Here is a 21405-nt window from a genome sequence, read left to right as displayed (position 1 = left end):
ATAATTAGCTTTAGTATCCAGTTAGCTACTTTCCAGATGGCAAAGGTTAAGCCTGGTTCCCATTTATGTAGCAAAGCACCGGCGACAGCACCGCAGGCTATTAGCGGTGAAATGGGAACCTATGTGCCGGGCACCGCCGAGGACCGCCGGTAGTCGCCGGCTGCATCGCAAGTTTCGCGCTGCTCAAATTTCACAAAAGACCACAGGCAAAACCTTCCCGAAATGCAATGTACAGGTGAAGGTCACCATTATGGAAACGGCGTGGCTAGCGAGCATTTTATTTGATTACGCGATTATGTTTAGCGATGCAGCTTATATGTGAACATATGCCGCCGAGCCTAACTTGGCAAACGTTTTGCTGCGCAAGTTACTGCCGGAGTATCGCAATCGATATGGGAACCAGGCTTTAGGGGTGACTTTGCATTTGATAGAGTGCAGTGCCACGTCACTCCTAAGGGACTCTCTGTTCCTGTGAAGAACAAGTGCTTGATCCTCTCCTTGATGAGTTACTAAAACTACATCTACATCCTGTTTGTACAGGAATGATAGCACTATTACCTTGACATAACGCGTGTTGATCTTCCTGCAGGAGATGAAGAGGGAGCCACCGTCTCGGTTGATCTCAGTCTACAAAAGATCTGTACGAAATTGCCCTTGGAGTGGTGCATTATGGGTAGCTTACACATTGTGCTGTGAGAAGCTAGGAGATGCTCTAGAAGTTTTGACAGGTCAGTGATTGTCTTCTCTTGTTTAATTATTATATAATTAGTTTATTAGTATTTCTCACAACATGTAATAGCGGCAGCAGCTGGCGGCATGATGAAGCTGGTAAAATCTTGAAGGTCACCTCGAGACAGCCTTACAGAGTGGCCTACTGACTTCACAGGATTTCTTATCTGTTTGGACAACTTATTGTGATGTGATAAGAAGGAAGATAGATTGGGCTCACCCGGACCAGAGGCTTCTCGACAGTCTGAGAGATACATTTGAAAGAGCCATTGAACATCTTTTGAAATGTAAAGTAAAATCTACTCGTTTCTCGCCACATTTCATCCTGATTTGTTAGAGATTTTCCGTTTTGCTCTTATTTCCTGCTGGTACTTTATACTTTGTGTTTTAGATTACGGAGAAGAAGGGGACTCTGAGTGCGTGTTACCAAGATATTGGGCTATGATTGAGGTATTTATTGCTATTGTCCGTTTCATTTATCATAATAATTATCACATCTACAACTTTCTCTTTTCTACCACGCGTTCCCTTCTAAACATGATGCGTACAGCGATATTTATTGGACCTTAAATCCACAAAACAACTCTGCCTTGCAGGCAAAGCACTGCAACAATACGGATAAAGCTAGAGAGATCTGGAATGAGACCATGACTGGATGGAGGCATGACAAAGCTGCAGCCTGGCTGGAATTTGTTTCATTTGAGAGGTACAACAATGAAGTGATTTATTAGTAACATTGAGTAAGGTTGTCTAGTTGGTAGCACTCTCCAATATCTGTCACTCAGATGTCAGTCACTTCTGCTCTCCAATATCTGACACTCAGATATCAGTCACTTCTGCTCTCCAATATCTGTCACTCAGATGTCAGTCACTTCTACTCTCGAATATCTGACACTCAGATGTCAGTCACTTCTACTCTCGAATATCTGACACTCAGATGTCAGTCACTTCTACCTTAAATTGATCTTCACTAATACTTATCATCTCATCTTCGAGTTGATCAATAAGCTTATCGAATGATGTTTAACTATGATCACACTTTAAGACTCCACTGTATATATTAGACTCTCACAATACTTGTAACCACACATATGAATTTTATGTCCCTTGAATGGTGTCTGCAGCAGTTAGACTGTATGAGCCTATGTGAGGGCTTTTGTAGTTGCACTACAAGCCATCAAGCTAAGTCAAAAAGCTCTTTTACAATTTTTTGTTTTTTTAGACAATATGGCGATCAGAAGCATTGCATAAAGGTCCTGCAGAGGGCCCTCAAAGCTGTCACCGACTGGCCAGAGTCTCTTTGCTCGGAATATCTCAGGTTTGTGAGAGAGGAAGGCACTCTTGATCAACTCTATGTTGCTCAGGCTAGAGTCGCTGATGTTAGACAAAAGGTCAGCAATAGAATAACTCCATGTTCTAACCAATAGAGTTATACTTTTCTAAACTACTAATTTTCACTATTAATGCGCCAATTGTAGAGGCCATTTTTACATTATACTTTAGGGCAATGTTGATCATCTAAGGCGTTGTATAGTGCTGCAAGTTTTTGGTTTTTCTCATCTTTTACAATTGTTCGAGGTAGGCAGAAAGGCATCGTTAATGGTGAATAAGCAGAACAGCATGTAAGTTGGACTCGGTGTTAAGTTGTACATATTGATGTATAGGAAGAAGGCATTTATTCCAATCACTCAGTCATATGACTATTTACTAACACAATCATACAGTCGAGTGTACGTTGCAGCTCTGTTACTTTCGAAGGATTGTTGGGTCTTCATTTCTAATTTGTTCGTCTGTTTAGATTGCTCAAGATGAAACAAAACGGAAACCGAAGTTTGAACGGCGACCATTAAACAAACCCAAAACAAGCCAGAGAGGCAAACCAAATAAGGCAGGTGACAAGCTTCCTAGTAAAAACAAACAAAACAAAACCTCTCCAATTAAGGTAAGACAAAAGGCAGTTAATGAAGACAATGTTGGGCAGGAAGGACTTGAAGCATCGAGGAAGACAGCAGGAACAATAAATGAGGAGATGACAAATCAATCTTCCAAAGTGAACCAGGAGCCAATCATATATAAGAGAAAGGTGTGTGATTCAGCCAATCGTAATCTGCATGTATCTAATTACTCCGACTTTGTCTACCATTATATATGAGAGTTGAACTAGATCAGATCTCTGTTTGTTATCATTATACATGGGAGTTGAAATAGATCAGGTCTCTGTTTGTTATAATTATACATGAGAGTTGAACTAGATCAGGTCTCTGTTTGTTATAATTATACATGAGAGTTGAACTAGATCAGGTCTCTGTTTGTTATTATTATACATGAGATTTGAACTAAATCAGATCTCTGTTTGTTATCATTATACATGAGAGTTGAAATAGATCAGGTCTCTGTTTGTTATCATTAGACATGAGAGTTGAACTAGATCAGGTCTCTGTTTTTTATTATTATACATTAGAGTTGAAATAGATCAGGTCTCTGTTTGTTATAATTATACATGAGAATTGGACTAGATCAGATCTCTGTTTGTTATTATAATACATGAGAGTTGAACTAGATCAGGTCTTTGTTTGTTATAATTATACATGAGAGTTGGACTAGATCAGATCTCTGTTTGTTATAATTATACATGAGAATTGGACTAGATCGAGTCTCTTGTTATTTTGTTAAATTTATTAATAGTATGTTTGTTATTATTAGACATGATCATGTTTCATGAACATGGCTTTAGTTTCTCTCCCAGTGTCTGGTCTGTTATTTATATCCTTCATAGCTTTTATACATGTGTTTCATTAGATTTCTGAAGTCCATTTGCCATATTCACAGAGAGATCAAGGGGAGAATAAATCTGCTAGTAATGTTGCTGCCTCAGCAGAGTTTAAGGCTCCATCTTCTGGAGATTTCAAAGTGCCTCAAGCGCCTGCTCATTCGAAATTTCATACTGAACTGCAGTCTTCAGATCAGCCTCCTTTGAAGAAGACAAAGACTGACTTAGGAAGTGCAGGTAGAGTATACATTAGACTTGTGCTGAGTATATACTAGACATGTACTGAGTATATGCTAGACGTGTACTGAGTATATACTCGACATGTACTGAATATATACTAGACATGCACTGAGTATATACTAGACCAGTACTGAGTATATACTAGACATTTACTGAGTATATACTAGACATGTACTGAGTGTATACTGGACGTGTACTGAGTATATACTAGACATGTACTGAGTATTTACTAGATATGTACTGAGTATATACTAGACATGTACTGAGTATATACTAGACATGTACTGAGTATATAGTAGATATGTACTGAGTATATACTAGACATGTATTGAGTATATACTAGACATTTACTGAGTATATACTAGACATGTACTGAGTATACACTACACATGTACTGAGTATATACTACACATGTACTGAGTATATACTAGACATGTACTGAGTATATAGTAGATATGTACTGAGTATATACTAGACATGTATTGAGTGTATACTAGACATGTACTGAGTATATACTAGACATGTATTGAGTGTATACTAGATATGTACTGAGTATATACTAGACATGTACTGAGTATATACTAGACATGTACTGAGTGTATACTAGATATGTACTGAGTATATACTAGATATGTACTGAGTATATACTAGACATGTACTGAGTATATACTAGACATGTACTGAGTATATAGTAGATATGTACTGAGTATATACTAGACATGTATTGAGTGTATACTAGACATGTACTGAGTATATACTAGACATGTATTGAGTGTATACTAGACATGTACTGAGTATATACTAGACATGTATTGAGTGTATACTAGATATGTACTGAGTATATACTAGACATGTACTGAGTATATACTAGACATGTATTGAGTGTATACTAGACATGCACTGAGTATATACTAGACATTTACTGAGTATATACTAGACATGTACTGAGTGTATACTAGACATGTACTGAGTATATGCTAGACGTGTACTGAGTATATACTCGACATGTACTGAATATATACTAGACATGCACTGAGTATATACTAGACATTTACTGAGTATATACTAGACATGTACTGAGTGTATACTGGACGTGTACTGAGTATATACTAGACATGTACTGAGTATTTACTAGATATGTACTGAGTATATACTAGACATGTACTGAGTATATACTAGACATGTACTGAGTATTTACTAGATATGTACTGAGTATATACTAGACATGTACTGAGTATATACTAGACATGTACTGAGTATATAGTAGATATGTACTGAGTATATACTAGACATGTATTGAGTGTATACTAGACATGTACTGAGTATATACTAGACATGTACTGAGTATACACTACACATGTACTGAGTATATACTACACATGTACTGAGTATATACTAGACATGTACTGAGTATATAGTAGATATGTACTGAGTATATACTAGACATGTATTGAGTGTATACTAGACATGTACTGAGTATATACTAGACATGTATTGAGTGTATACTAGATATGTACTGAGTATATACTAGACATGTACTGAGTATATACTAGACATGTATACTAGACATGTACTGAGTATATACTAGACATGTACTGAGTATATACTAGATATGTACTGAGTGTATACTAGACATGTACTGAGTGTATACTAGATACGTACTGAGTATATACTAGACATGTACTGAGTGTATACTAGACATGTACTGAGTGTATACTAGATATGTACTGAGTGTATACTAGATACGTACTGAGTATATACTAGACATGTACTGAGTATATACTAGACATGTACTGAGTATATACTAGACATGTATTGAGTGTATACTAGACATGCACTGAGTATATACTAGACATTTACTGAGTATATACTAGACATGTACTGAGTATATACTAGACATGTACTGAGTATATGCTAGACGTGTACTGAGTATATACTAGACATGTATTGAGTGTATACTAGACATGTACTGAGTATATACTAGACATGTATTGAGTGTATACTAGATATGTACTGAGTATATACTAGACATGTACTGAGTATATACTAGACATGTATACTAGACATGTACTGAGTATATACTAGACATGTACTGAGTATATACTAGATATGTACTGAGTGTATACTAGACATGTACTGAGTGTATACTAGATACGTACTGAGTATATACTAGACATGTACTGAGTGTATACTAGACATGTACTGAGTGTATACTAGATATGTACTGAGTGTATACTAGATACGTACTGAGTATATACTAGACATGTACTGAGTATATACTAGACATGTACTGAGTATATACTAGACATGTACTGAGTGTATACTAGATATGTACTGAGTATATACTAGATATGTACTGAGTATATACTAGACATGTACTGAGTATATACTAGACATGTACTGAGTATATAGTAGATATGTACTGAGTATATACTAGACATGTATTGAGTGTATACTAGACATGTACTGAGTATATACTAGACATGTATTGAGTGTATACTAGACATGTACTGAGTATATACTAGACATGTATTGAGTGTATACTAGATATGTACTGAGTATATACTAGACATGTACTGAGTATATACTAGACATGTATTGAGTGTATACTAGACATGCACTGAGTATATACTAGACATTTACTGAGTATATACTAGACATGTACTGAGTGTATACTAGACATGTACTGAGTATATGCTAGACATGTACTGAGTATACACTACACATTTACTGAGTATATACTAGACATGTACTGAGTGTATACTGGACGTGTACTGAGTATATACTAGACATGTACTGAGTATTTACTAGATATGTACTGAGTATATACTAGACATGTACTGAGTATATACTAGACATGTACTGAGTATATAGTAGATATGTACTGAGTATATACTAGACATGTATTGAGTGTATACTAGACATGTACTGAGTATATACTAGACATGTACTGAGTATACACTACACATGTACTGAGTATATACTACACATGTACTGAGTATATACTAGACATGTACTGAGTATATAGTAGATATGTACTGAGTATATACTAGACATGTATTGAGTGTATACTAGACATGTACTGAGTATATACTAGACATGTATTGAGTGTATACTAGATATGTACTGAGTATATACTAGACATGTACTGAGTATATACTAGACATGTACTGAGTGTATACTAGATATGTACTGAGTATATACTAGACATGTACTGAGTGTATACTAGATATGTACTGAGTGTATACTAGATACGTACTGAGTATATACTAGACATGTACTGAGTGTATACTAGACATGTACTGAGTGTATACTAGATATGTACTGAGTATATACTAGACATGTACTGAGTATATACTAGACATGTACTGAGTATATAGTAGATATGTACTGAGTATATACTAGACATGTATTGAGTGTATACTAGACATGTACTGAGTATATACTAGACATGTATTGAGTGTATACTAGACATGTACTGAGTATATACTAGACATGTATTGAGTGTAGACTAGATATGTACTGAGTATATACTAGACATGTACTGAGTATATACTAGACATGTATTGAGTATATACTAGACATGTACTGATTATATGCTAGACATGTACTGAGTGTATACTAGATATGTACTGAGTATATACTAGACATGTACTGAGTATATGCTAGACATGTCCTGAGTGTATACTAGATACGTACTGAGTATATACTAGACATGTACTGAGTGTATACTAGACATGTACTGAGTGTATACTAGATACGTACTGAGTATATACTAGACATGTACTGAGTGTATACTAGATATGTACTGAGTATATACTAGACATGTACTGAGTATATACTAGACATGTATTGAGTGTATACTAGATATGTACTGAGTATATACTAGACATGTACTGAGTATATACTAGACATGTATTGAGTATATACTAGACATGTACTGAGTATATACTAGACATGTACTGAGTGTATACTAGATATGTACTGAGTATATACTAGACATGTACTGAGTATATGCTAGACATGTACTGAGTGTATACTAGATACGTACTGAGTATATACTAGACATGTACTGAGTATATACTAGACATGTACTGAGTGTATACTAGACATGTACTGAGTGTATACTAGATACGTACTGAGTGTATACTAGACATGTACTGAGTATATACTAGACATGTACTGAGTGTATACTAGACATGTACTGAGTGTATACTAGATATGTACTGAGTATATACTAGACATGTACTGAGTATATACTAGACATGTACTGAGTATATACTAGATATGTACTGAGTATATACTAGACATGTACTGAGTATATACTAGACATGGACTGAGTATATACTAGACATGTACTGAGTATATACTAGATATGTACTGAGTATATACTAGATATGCACCGACTATATACTACACATGTACTGAGTATATACTAGATATGCACCGACTATATACTACACATGTAAAGATTATATAGGAGTCATGTGCTGAGTAAGTACTAGATTTATACTGTATATCATAGATGATTTGTTGCGCTTCAGCTCATGTAGTTCCTCCGAATACTTATTTAAAAGTATTAATTTTCTTTAGCCGTGGTATCCTAGGGAGTCAAGATAATTGTGGGCTGTAGGTAGTTATGTTATAGTAGTGCAATGCATGAGAAATAATTGATTCATTTTACACAAAAAGACTGAACAGTTGATCTGATGTTGTTAAGGGAATGTTGAGATGGAACAATTCTTAATCAAAGTGTTCTCATACATATTAATACATAATACAAATTTATATATAATACAAATTGATATATATTACATATTGATAATTAGTACATATTAATACATAATACAAATTGATATATAAATACATATTTATATATAATACAAATTTATATATTAAACATATTTATATATATTACATATTAATAATTAATACATATTAATACATAATACAAATTGATATATAAATACATAATACAAATTTATATATGATACAAATTTATATATATTACATATTGATAATTAGTACATATTAATACATAATACAAATTGATATATAAATAAATATTTATATATAATACAAATTTATATATAATACATATTTATATATATTACATATTAATAATTAATACATATTAATACATAATACAAATTGATATATAAATACAAATTTATATATAACACACATTTATATATATTACATATTGATAATTAATACATATTAATACATAATACAACTTGATATGTAAATACAAGTTTATATATAATACAAATTTATATATATTACATATTGATAATTAATACATATTAATACATAATACAAATTGATACATAAATACAAATTTATATATAATACATATTTATATACAGTGAAACATGGATAACTCGCCCTCGGATATAGCGAACACATGGTTAACTCGACTGGATTTGCTTGGTCCGTTCCCACGCAATGATAAATGGCTCTATATAACTCGAATTCAACACTGTTATAACGAACTGTTTTTTGCCCAACGGCTACCGAAACTGTTGCTATCGCTTTAGAAAATCACTTTATTCCTAGCCATAGAGGTAAACCTCAACTTTTCGTAATTCATAAGCGTCGTTATTACCTCCATCAGCAAAATATTTTTGTCAACGACTGTTCTAAAGGTTTGGTGAAATTTGATTTATAATGCTATACGATGAACAGAACGGGCTAGCCGGGTCACGGGCGCAAGAATTTTCGCCACGCACATACAAAACAAAAACAGCATGTTGTTTTTGTTTTGTATTTGCGTGGCGAAAATCCTTGAGTGCGTGACCCGGCTAGCCCGTGATGAATAGTTTTCCGTGTTGAATTAACGTCGGAATGTTGAATGTTTAAAACGTCTTAAGAATTGTGGTAGTCAAACGTATACGTTGTCTTAGCTAAAAAAACTATTCATCGTTTGCCCTAAACACAAAATACGTGTGTACATTCAATAAGTATCCATTCAAAAAGCGTGAGTGATATACAATGTACCGTAAAACCTCGTAAAACTTTTAATTGAACTGCCTCGGAGTGTTGCTCTTAACGAATCCCAGGTAAAGTAAGGTAATCTTTCCATAAACTTCAAGAAAGATCGGCAAAATTGATCGTGGGTAAAACGCTCAAAAGCAAAAGATGTCTTTTCTTTGAGCATTTCAGCAACGATCAAGTTTTGCCAATGTCAATCTAAAAAACGTCCTGGCAATAACATCACCTCAAACAACAAACCAATCTCAAGTGATAGAAAAATCTCTATACTTTTTGATAAAAACGTTTTAAACTTTACATTAGAAGCATTTAATTTGAAACAAGCCATTTGTGCTTTTGATTTATATTATAGTTTGTATATGTTCATGTATCTACTAATAAATAAGTAAATACATGGACTTGTGACAGTGCTCTGATAACTTGAACACTCTAATAATTCGAACACTTGCTCGGTCCCTTGAAGTTTGAGTTATCCGAGTTTCACTGTATATTACATATTAATAATTAATACACATTAATACATAATACAAATTGATATATGAATACAATTTTATATATAATACATATTGATATATATTACATATTGATAATTAATACATATTAATACATAATACAAATTGATATGTAAATACATATTTATATATAATACAATTTTATATATATTACATATTGATAATTAATACATATTAATACATAATACAAATTGATACATAAATACAAATTTATATATAATACATATTTATATATATTACATATTGATAATTAATACATATTAATACCTAATACAAATTGATATGTAAATACAAATTTATATATAATACAAGTTTATATATATTACATATTGATAATTAATACATATTAATACATAATACAAATTGATACATAAATACAAATTTATATATAATACATATTTATATATATTACATATTGATAATTAATACATATTAATACATAATACAAATTGATACATAAATACAAATTTATATATAATACATATTTATATATATTACATATTGATAATTAATACATATTAATATATAATACAAATTGATATATAAATACAATTTTATATATAATACATATTTATATATATTACATATTGATAATTAATACATATTAATACATAATACTAATTGATATATAAATACAAATTTATATATAATACAAATTTATATATATTAAATATTGATATATAATACATATCGATATATAATACATATCGATATATAATACGTATCGATATATAATACGTATCGATATATCATACATATCGATATATAATACATATCGATATATAATACATGTCGATATATAATACATGTCGATATATAATACATGTCGATATATAATACATATCGATATATAATACATATCGATATATAATACGTATCGATATATAATACGTATCGATATATAATACGTATCGATATATCATATGTATCGATATATAATACGTATCGATATATAATATGTGTCGATATATAATACGTGTCGATATATAATACATATCGATATATAATACGTATCGATATATAATACGTATCGATATATAATACGTATCGATATATAATACGTATCGATATATAATACGTATCGTTATATAATACGTATCGATATATAATACGTATCGATATATAATACGTATCGATATATAAAACGTATCGATATATAATACATATCGATATATAATACATATCGATATATAATACATATCGATATATAATACATATCGATATATAATACATATCGATATATAATACATATCGATATATAATACATATCGATATATAATACATATCGATATATAATACATATCGATATATAATACATATCGATATATAATACATATCGATATATAATACATATCGATATATAATACATATCGATATATAATACATATCGATATATAATATATATCGATATATAATACATATCGATATATAATACATATCGATATATCATACATATCGATATATCATACATATCGATATATAATACATATCGATATATCATACATATCGATATATCATACATATCGATATATAATACATATCGATATATCATACATATCGATATATCATACATATCGATATATAATACATATCGATATATAATACATATTAGCACTTATTAATTCTTAGGGGCCTGTTAAGTTTTTTATTTTCTTGCGCTTATTTGTCCAGTTTCAGAGTTGTGCAGTTGCCAGTTGTTATTTCTGCTGACAGAAAATTTGTTAAGAGATAAACTTTTGTGGTTTTAATGCCTGTGATAGTAATCGTTCTTTTTCCATTTCATGATCTTCATATTGTTGTGTGCTGTGTCACATGACCAGCTAGTGTTTATTATATGTGTTATTACATGGTGTGTCACATGACCAGCTAGTGTTTATTGTTATATGTGTTATTACATGATGTGTCACATGACCAGCCAGTGTGTATTGTTATACGTGTGTTATCATAGGATGCGTTACATGACCAGCCAGTGTGTACTGTTATATGCGTGTCTTCACATGATGTATCACATGACCAGCCAGTGTGTATTTTTATATGTGTGTTATTATGTGGTGTGTCACATGACCAGCCAGTGTGTATTGTTATATGTGTTATCACAGGATGTGTTACATGACCAGCCAGTGTGTATTGTTATATGTGTTATCACATGATGTGTTACATGACCAGCCAGTGTGTACTGTTATACGCGTGTTATTACATGATGTATCACATGACCAGCCAGTGTGTATTGTTATATGTGTGTTATTATGTGGTGTGTCACATGACCAGCCAGTGTGTATTGCTATATGTGTGTGTTATTATGTGGTGTGTCACAGGACCAGCCAGTGTGTATTGCTATATGGGTGTTTCAGAAACCTCAGACTATAGCAGTACTGACAATACAACTGTATTTGTCTCCAACCTTTCTTACACAACGACGGAAGAGCAACTTCAAGAAAGGTTCTCCCAGGTGACTAAAATTATTGTCTGATATGATTGTTGCTGCCACTCTCTTGTTTTCAGGCATTCATGACTGAGACAGGCTGTTATTGAACAGTTAGCAACCGGTTAGTGATCCGTTGTTTATTAACAATCTGGTCTATTCTGTCTCTTTACAACTCTCTCTCCGGTTTTATAGTGTGGGCAAGTGAAAGAAGTGAGACTCATGAAAAGTAGGGGAGATAAATCTAAGGGTTTTGCTTATGTTGAATTCTCAACTATTGAGCCCGTAGTCTCTGCTCTTAAGCTTGACAGAGCTGATGTTCAGGGACGCCCAATGTACGTTTCACCTTGCAACCAAAAACGGAGTGGAAACACACCTAAGTTGAAGGTGAGAAGCTTTTCTTGCCGGCTATTATACCGCGTGCATGAATGGGTGTGTGTGACCATTCATGTTGATGTCTGTGTGTGAGAACTAATCAGCATGTCTTGTTCATGTTAAACATCGTGTCTGCTTGTTATGTATGCAATGATCTATCTAATGATCTATCATGACTGCTAACTTCGTGATAAACAGAATTTACTGCAGAATCACTCAAGGTGCAAAAGGAATTTGGTAGAGGCCAGTTTCCAGTCACATTATTTTGCTTGTTAGAGGTCTGTAGCAGACATATTGTCTTTCATCTGATAGATTTAGAAGAGTGTAGAATTGTTTATTAGTACGAGACGGGGATGGAAAAGTGCAAGCTGTTTGTGAGTGGCCTCAACTATGACCTGACTAAAGAACAAGTGGAGGCCGAGTTTGCTAAGGTATGTTATCCATTAAACTTTTTACTCTGTAATTCGCTGGACTGCGTTAGTTTGTCTTGCCGGCTTGCCAGTTTTTCGTTGCGTGTTTACCCTGACAGTTTATTTCTGCTTGTTTATCCTGGCAGTTTCTGTTTATCGAACTATCCTGCCAGTTTCTCTTCACTTGTTTACACTGACGGTTTTTCTTTGCTTATGTAACTTGGTAGTTTCTTTTTACTCAACTATCCTGCCAGTTTCCCTTTTGCTCAACTGTTCTCCCAGTTTCTCTTTACTCATCTATCCTGCCAGTTTCTTTTCACTTTTGTACTTCCTTTACCCAACCATCTTCCCAGTTTCTCTTTACTCATCTATTCTCCCAGTTTCTCTTTACTTTTGAACTTCCTTTACCCAACCATCCTCCCAGTTTCTCTTTACTCATCTATTCTTCCAGTTTCTCTTTACTCATCTATCCTCCCAGTTTCTCTTGTGTACTTCCTTTACCAAACCATCCTCCCAGTTTCTCTTTACTTGTGTACTTCCTTCACCCAACCATCCTGCCAGTTTCTCTTTACTCATCTATCCTGCCAGTTTCTTTTTACTTTTGTACTTCCTTTACCCAACCATCCTGCCAGTTTCTCTTTACTCATCTATCCTCCCTGTTTCTCTTTACTTGTGTACTTCTGTTACCCAACCATCCTCCCAGTTTCTCTTTACTCATCTATCCTCCCAGTTTCTCTTTACTTGTTTACCATGACGGTTTCTTTTTGATTGTTTATCCTGACAATTTCTGTTTACCCTGTTTATATACTGCACTGACTACATGTACATGTATATACTGCACTGCCTACACGTACATGTATATACTGCACTGCCTACACGTACATGTATATACTGCACTGCCTACACGTACATGTATATACTGCACTGCCTACACATACATGTATATACTGCACTGCCTACTCGTACATGTATATACTGCACTGCCTACACGTACATGTATATACTGCACTGCCTACACGTACATGTATATACTGCACTGCCTACACGTACATGTATATACTGCACTGCCTACACATACATGTATATACTGCACTGCCTACTCGTACATGTATATACTGCACTGCCTACACATACATGTATATACTGCACTGCCTACACGTACATGTATATACTGCACTGATTATACGTACATGTATATACTGCACTGTCTACACGTACATGTATATACTGCACTGCCTACACATACATGTATATACTGCACTGCCTACACGTACATGTATATACTGCACTGATTATACGTACATGTATATACTGCACTGTCTACACGTACATGTATATACTGCACTGCCTACACATACACGTATATACTGCACTGCCTACACGTACATGTATATACTGCACTGCCTACACATACATGTATATACTGCACTGCCTACACATACATGTATATACTGTAAATATCATTGAGAAGTATCGTGCTCGTGGTTAAATTACATAATTTGGCAGCATCACCCCTTCTTCCAGTTAACAATACAACACTAAATTTTACAGCTATACAGTATTATCTTATTCTTATTCACTAAATATATTGAGTCACTGAAGGAGCCAAGTCTATATATAGATTTGCCTCTTTTGGTATGCTCACCATGATGGGACGTTGAGTTGCTGCCCACTAACAATGCACTTTAACTGCCAAGTCAGCGATATTTCCTGAATGGGTGTAGAGTGAAGGATTGAAAATGGTCAGTTTTTATGATTGAGTTTCCATAAATCAATCGCAAATAATTTTAGGAGAACTTGTAAGTGTCGCTTTTATGTTTAAACAAGTTTGATGAAATGATAAACTCAACTAGCGTTAGACTTCCAACTTGTGAGCCCAGCAGTAGCGGTGTACTATTGCCCATATTGACTCAAGTTACTTGTAGGTGTCTGCCTGTCTGAATGCTGACTAGCCTAAGTTGACCTGGCAGAGAGAGCTATGTAGTCAGATGCTTTCCTGTCCCTCTAGTGGCCTTTTTTGGGAATCGAGCTCTGACCTGTTGTCTGAGCTCTGACAGTTGTTCCTATTGCCGCATATAGACTTCATTCCTTTAACAATGTGTCCAAAGCTTGTGTGTCGTGACAACACCCCTATAATTATATTTGCAATGAGAACAATTTATCTAGCGCATATTAGGATATTTTAAAAAAGCCTTTCCAAAGCTTTGGTCAGCAGAAAATGAAGCAGCAATAATAGGTTGATCTCTGGTTGACCTCTGGTTGACCTCTTGCTGTCCAGATCATTAAATGTTATAATTGAGCAGATGGTCAGCTGCATAACTGTAACGACAAGATTTTGCATCCATTTTGACATGAGTAGAGTGCTCCAGAATTATAAAGGAAACAACACTTGATGGGAGTTGTCTGTCCCTTAATGACTGCTAAAATGTGTTGACTTTGTTGGCCGTCACACCTCCTGTAATACTGCATCTGCGTCTGGTCGTCCAATGGCAATGCAGAAGTATGGGACAGGTGAACTATTACTTGTAGCAGGACCTCCTGTAATACTGCATATGCGTCTGGTCGTCCAATGGCAATGCAGAAGTATGGGACAGGTGAACTATTACTTGTAGCAGGACCTCCTGTAATACTGCATATGCGTCTGGTCGTCCAATGGCAATGCAGAAGTATGGGACAGGTGAACTATTACTTGTAGCAGGACCTCCTGTAATACTGCATATGCGTCTGGTCGTCCAATGGCAATGCAGAAGTATGGGACAGGTGAACTATTACTTGTAGCAGGACCTCCTGTAATACTGCATATGCGTCTGGTCGTCCAATGGCAATGTAGAAGTATGGGACAGGTGAACTATTACTTGTAGCAGGACCTCCTGTAATACTGCATATGCGTCTGGTCGTCCAATGGCAATGCAGAAGTATGGGACAGGTGAACTATTACTTGTAGCAGGACCTCCTGTAATACTGCATATGCGTCTGGTCGTCCAATGGCAATGCAGAAGTATGGGACAGGTGAACTATTACTTGTAGCAGGACCTCCTGTAATACTGCATATGCGTCTGGTCGTCCAATGGCAATGTAGAAGTATGGGACAGGTGAACTATTACTTGTAGCAGGACCTCCTGTAATACTGCATATGCGTCTGGTCGTCCAATGGCAATGTAGAAGTATGGGACAGGTGAACTATTACTTGTAGCAGGACCTCCTGTAATACTGCATATGCGTCTGGTCGTCCAATGGCAATGCAGAAGTATGGGACAGGTGAACTATTACTTGTAGCAGGACCTCCTGTAATACTGCATATGCGTCTGGTCGTCCAATGGCAATGCAGAAGTATGGGACAGGTGAACTATTACTTGTAGCAGGACCTCCTGTAATACTGCATATGCGTCTGGTCGTCCAATGGCAATGCAGAAGTATGGGACAGGTGAACTATTACTTGTAGCAGGACCTCCTGTAATACTGCATATGCGTCTGGTCGTCCAATGGCAATGCAGAAGTATGGGACAGGTGAACTATTACTTGTAGCAGGACCTCCTGTAATACTGCATATGCGTCTGGTCGTCCAATGGCAATGCAGAAGTATGGGACAGGTGAACTATTACTTGTAGCTGGACGCGAGCTATCTATCTCTCTGAGGGTTTTATGTCAAGGCCACTTTTTAATGTTTGTAACTCTTATGTTTGTTTTAAAGATGTCACTTGTTATCTAATAAGGTATGTACGGCATGCCTTGCGTTCAGACTGTGAATCGCCTATTGAACTGCCAGGCCTATTTGGAAACACAGATATTCACATTCCTGACAACAAAAACATTTAAAAACTTATAGAAGTTTATTTAAAAACTCGTGCTATTAAGTCCATACTTTGAACTTAGGAGTTATCCAACACGAGTTGCTTGGTGCTGCTCGTCTGTTCAATAGTTGTAAAATAAGCACTTATGAAAAAAGCGTTACATTTCAAGCATCAGCCAAAAGTAAAACAGGCGGTACACATCAGGCATCAGCCAAAAGTAAAACAGGCGGTACACATCAGGCATCAGCCAAAAGTAAAACAGGCGGTACACATCAGGCATCAGCCAAAAGTAAAACAGGCGGTACACATCAGGCATCAGCCAAAAGTAAAACAGGCGGTACACATCAGGCATCAGCCAAAAGTAAAACAGGCGGTACACATCAGGCATCAGCCAAAAGTAAAACAGACACATCTTGAGCTTTAATAAAGTATAACTGCTGGTACGCATTCGGGGATAGCCAAGAGGATGCACACCAGCTGTTTGGCGGACTCCGAAAGTGTACCAGCTGTTTTATTTTTGGCTATTCCAGGATATACACCAGCTGCATATCCTGGACTGGAATAGCCAAGCAATAGCAAAACAGGTGGTCCACTTTCTGAGTCAGTCAAACAGGTGGTGCGCATCCTTGGTCAGCCAAAAGTAGAAGGGTCCGTGCACATCGTGAGCCCGTATTAAGATTTAGGCGTACTTACACGTATGTTATGAGACCTGCAAACACATATGTCACATGGTCTATACATGTATGTTATGTGACCTACACACACATATGTCACATGGCCTATACATGTATGTTATGAGACCTGCACACTCATATGTCACATGGCCTATACATGTATGTTATGAGACCTGCACACACATATGTCACATGGTCTATACATGTATGTTATGAGACCTGCACACACATATGTCACATGGCCTATACATGTATGTTATGAGACCTGCACACACATATGTCACATGGTCTATACATGTATGTTATGAGACCTGCACACACATATGTCACATGGCCTATACATGTATGTTATGAGACCTGCACACTCATATGTCACATGGCCTATACATGTATGTTATGAGACCTGCACACACATATGTCACATGGTCTATACATGTATGTTATGAGACCTGCACACACATATGTCACATGGCCTATACATGTATGTTATGAGACCTGCACACACATATGTCACATGGTCTATACATGTATGTTATGAGACCTGCACAGGCATATGTCACATGGTCTATACATGTATGTTATGAGACCTACACACACATATGTCATATGGCCTATACATGTATGTTATGAGACCTACACACACATATGTCACATGGTCTATACATGTATGTTATGAGACCTGCACACACATATGTCACATGGCCTATACATGTATATTATGAGACCTGCACACACATATGTCACATGGCCTATACATGTATGTTATGAGACCTGCACACACATATGTCACATGGTCTATACATGTATGTTATGAGACCTTCACACACATATGTCACATGGCCTATACATGTATGTTATGAGACCTGCACACACATATGTCACATGGCCTATACATGTATGTTATGAGACCTTCACACACATATGTCACATGGCCTATACATGTATGTTATGAGACCTGCACACACATATGTCACATGGCTATGACATGTTAGCTGAAATCTATGCATAGCCTGAGCATTATCGGTGGTAGTAGCAATTGAGGTTGAGGGTTGTGTTTAGTTTCTTTTTTTGGAATTATCTTTTCTCTAGTAACTAGTTAATAGTACACTGTCAAATTCCCTATGCACTGGTTGCATGATTAAGAGTGCTTCAATGGCTTATGGACTCTCAGCAAATACTATCCTAGTAATAGAAGAGTCATGGTAATCTTTGCTATAATTGGAGTAAATAATGCCAGCAAATATGCATACGGTCGAGGCATCATTAAAACGTTTGGCCTCATATCTTTGTTGATGTTGCAGTTAGAGGACAACTCCATGATTATTGGTAGCTTCGTGCACTTTTATTCCTTTTCTCCCTTTTTCTCTCCTGCTTTACTCTTTCTCTATTTTTATTCTTTTTTTGCCTCAGTCATTAGCCCTCCTCCTAAACTGCTTCTTTCGCTGTCCTCTGTCTTTCTCTTCCCTCTATCTCTCTCTCATTCCCACCCCATCCTTCATCTTCTTTCCCTGCTTCTTTATTACTCATCCTTCACCTTCCCCTCCACCTCCTTTTCCTCGCTCTGTTCTGCTCTCCATATCTCTCTCTCCTCATTTTTACACTCTCCTCCTGTTCTTCCACATCCTTTTCTACCTTTTTACCTACATACTGGTCAGATATAAAATTAAAAAGACTAGAAACAGCTTTTTATTCGTTCATTCAATTCTGCCAAGCTGAAACCTCAAACAATAACTTAACCACACCTTTGCCAGTCATGAACTGATATTTCTGTCAACATAGCTGATAATTGATAGGGTGTCTCATCTGTGCAACAGAAGTGTTTACAGTTTGTTCATCCAAAACCATCCTCATGCTGATCGTGACAATAAACAACACTGTTTACTTGTCACTACCTGGATTTATCTTTCCAGCTCCTTGACTGCTCGTGTCTTACTCACCCTGCTCATTGCATCACTTGTTTCTACAAGTGTTTATAAATTTATCCTGTTATTATAGTTTAGAGACTGATACATAGGGCCAATAAAACAGGTCTCTTCAAACTAAGGATTTTAAGCAGGCTAGAAACTTTCTTTGTTCTTTAAAGGTTGACTTGCAACAAAATTCACATTACAGTTATTTGGTATCAGAAGATTCACCATGTCTTACTCTGTTGTGCTGTAGGTGCCAAATATGTGGAAATGTGATTACAAGCTTTTAAAAGCTCAAAAACGAACAGTTAATCGCAGCCACACGAGACCGCCGTAGTTTGGATTCTCTTTCAAAAACAGCTCAAATGTGACGTAGTTGTGAGAGATGGTTTCTGTTTACACTTTCATGCAACCTTATTCGTCGAAATATTTTCACAAATATGCTTCACGCATTCAATAAAGCCATGTCTATTGTTCTTACGCGTCTGTTTTATCGGCATCGTAATGCTGCCACTTTGAGCACTGATATCTCAAAACCTGCCGTAAAAATCTGTTTAATTTTTTTATCTTAGCTTGAACGATTGCATATCATCCTCTGATAAACAGGATGAGCCTGTTGGTCACCTGTGATAATCGAAAAGTGCTGAAACAATTATTTGCGAAGTATTGGGTCACATGAACAGATTACAACTTGCCGATTAGACCAGGCCGAAACAAAACTGTAATGTGGCGAGCATCTATATTTGATACGGGGTCTTCGGTAAAACCCGAAGTGTTTGTCATAAACTAGTGCTACAATAAGTTTTATATTGAGCTTTTTATTGGCCTTTCAATTCACGTGAGAACATCACGTGACAAGACAATAACCAAATTTCATGGCTATGTCGTCGAAATAAAGATATTCCAATCAATGGCGGCTTTTCTTTTTTGAGCTTTTAAGAGCTTGTAATCACATTTCCACATATTTTGCACCTACAACACAACAGAGTAAGACATGGTGAATCTTCTGATACCAAATAACTGTAATGTGAATTTTGTTGCAAGTCAACCTTTAAGGAATGAAATACTATTCTTGTACATCTCACCAGTCCTTTGCTTGATGCAACAAGTTGTTAGGCAACGGAAGCTTTGGTAATTATAGTTATCTCTATGGTACTGTGTGCAAAGTAGTTTCCTTTTTACCATCACATGACTGAGCAGATCCTAACATCCTTTTTAGCATGGCAAAGTGAAAGATGTTCGTATTGTTACATACAAGGGAGGCAAATCCAAGGGACTTGCTTATGTTGAATTTTTCAATGAGGTGAGTGCAAGAAATAATTCCGGAATCCAAGGAATGACAGTATTTTGTTGTTATTTTTCTCATTGTTGTTATGTCAAGATCTGTGTTATGTGAAGATCTGTGTTAGGTGAAGATCTGTGTTATGTGAAGATATGTGTTATGTGAAGATCTGTGTTATGTGAAGATGTGTGTTATATGAAGATCTGTGTTATGTGAAGGTCTGTGTTATGTGATTATCTGTGTTGGGTGAAGATGTGTGTTATATGAAGATCTGTATTATGTGAAGATCTGTGTTATGT

The 21405-nt window shown here is 35.5% G+C and overlaps 1 protein-coding gene across 1 annotated transcript in view; it reads left to right on the top strand.

The window, feature by feature from the left end:
- Positions 1–21405, top strand: part of LOC137396269 (squamous cell carcinoma antigen recognized by T-cells 3-like) — a 41691-nt gene that overhangs the window by 9365 nt on the left and 10921 nt on the right. Inside the window, exons 9-19 of the mRNA XM_068082463.1 lie at positions 590–728; positions 843–1016; positions 1121–1179; positions 1326–1435; positions 1952–2120; positions 2528–2812; positions 3559–3736; positions 12597–12694; positions 12863–13054; positions 13384–13473; positions 21044–21127. Coding sequence (XP_067938564.1) covers positions 590–728; positions 843–1016; positions 1121–1179; positions 1326–1435; positions 1952–2120; positions 2528–2812; positions 3559–3736; positions 12597–12694; positions 12863–13054; positions 13384–13473; positions 21044–21127 — 1578 coding nt within the window. The remainder of the gene's footprint in view (positions 1–589; positions 729–842; positions 1017–1120; positions 1180–1325; positions 1436–1951; positions 2121–2527; positions 2813–3558; positions 3737–12596; positions 12695–12862; positions 13055–13383; positions 13474–21043; positions 21128–21405) is intronic.

The sequence above is a fragment of the Watersipora subatra genome, chromosome 5 (assembly GCF_963576615.1).
Source record: "Watersipora subatra chromosome 5, tzWatSuba1.1, whole genome shotgun sequence".
Classification (NCBI taxonomy): domain Eukaryota; kingdom Metazoa; phylum Bryozoa; class Gymnolaemata; order Cheilostomatida; family Watersiporidae; genus Watersipora; species Watersipora subatra.
Note: the sequence above shows the minus strand (reverse complement) of the source record. Positions and strands in the feature narration are given on the sequence as shown.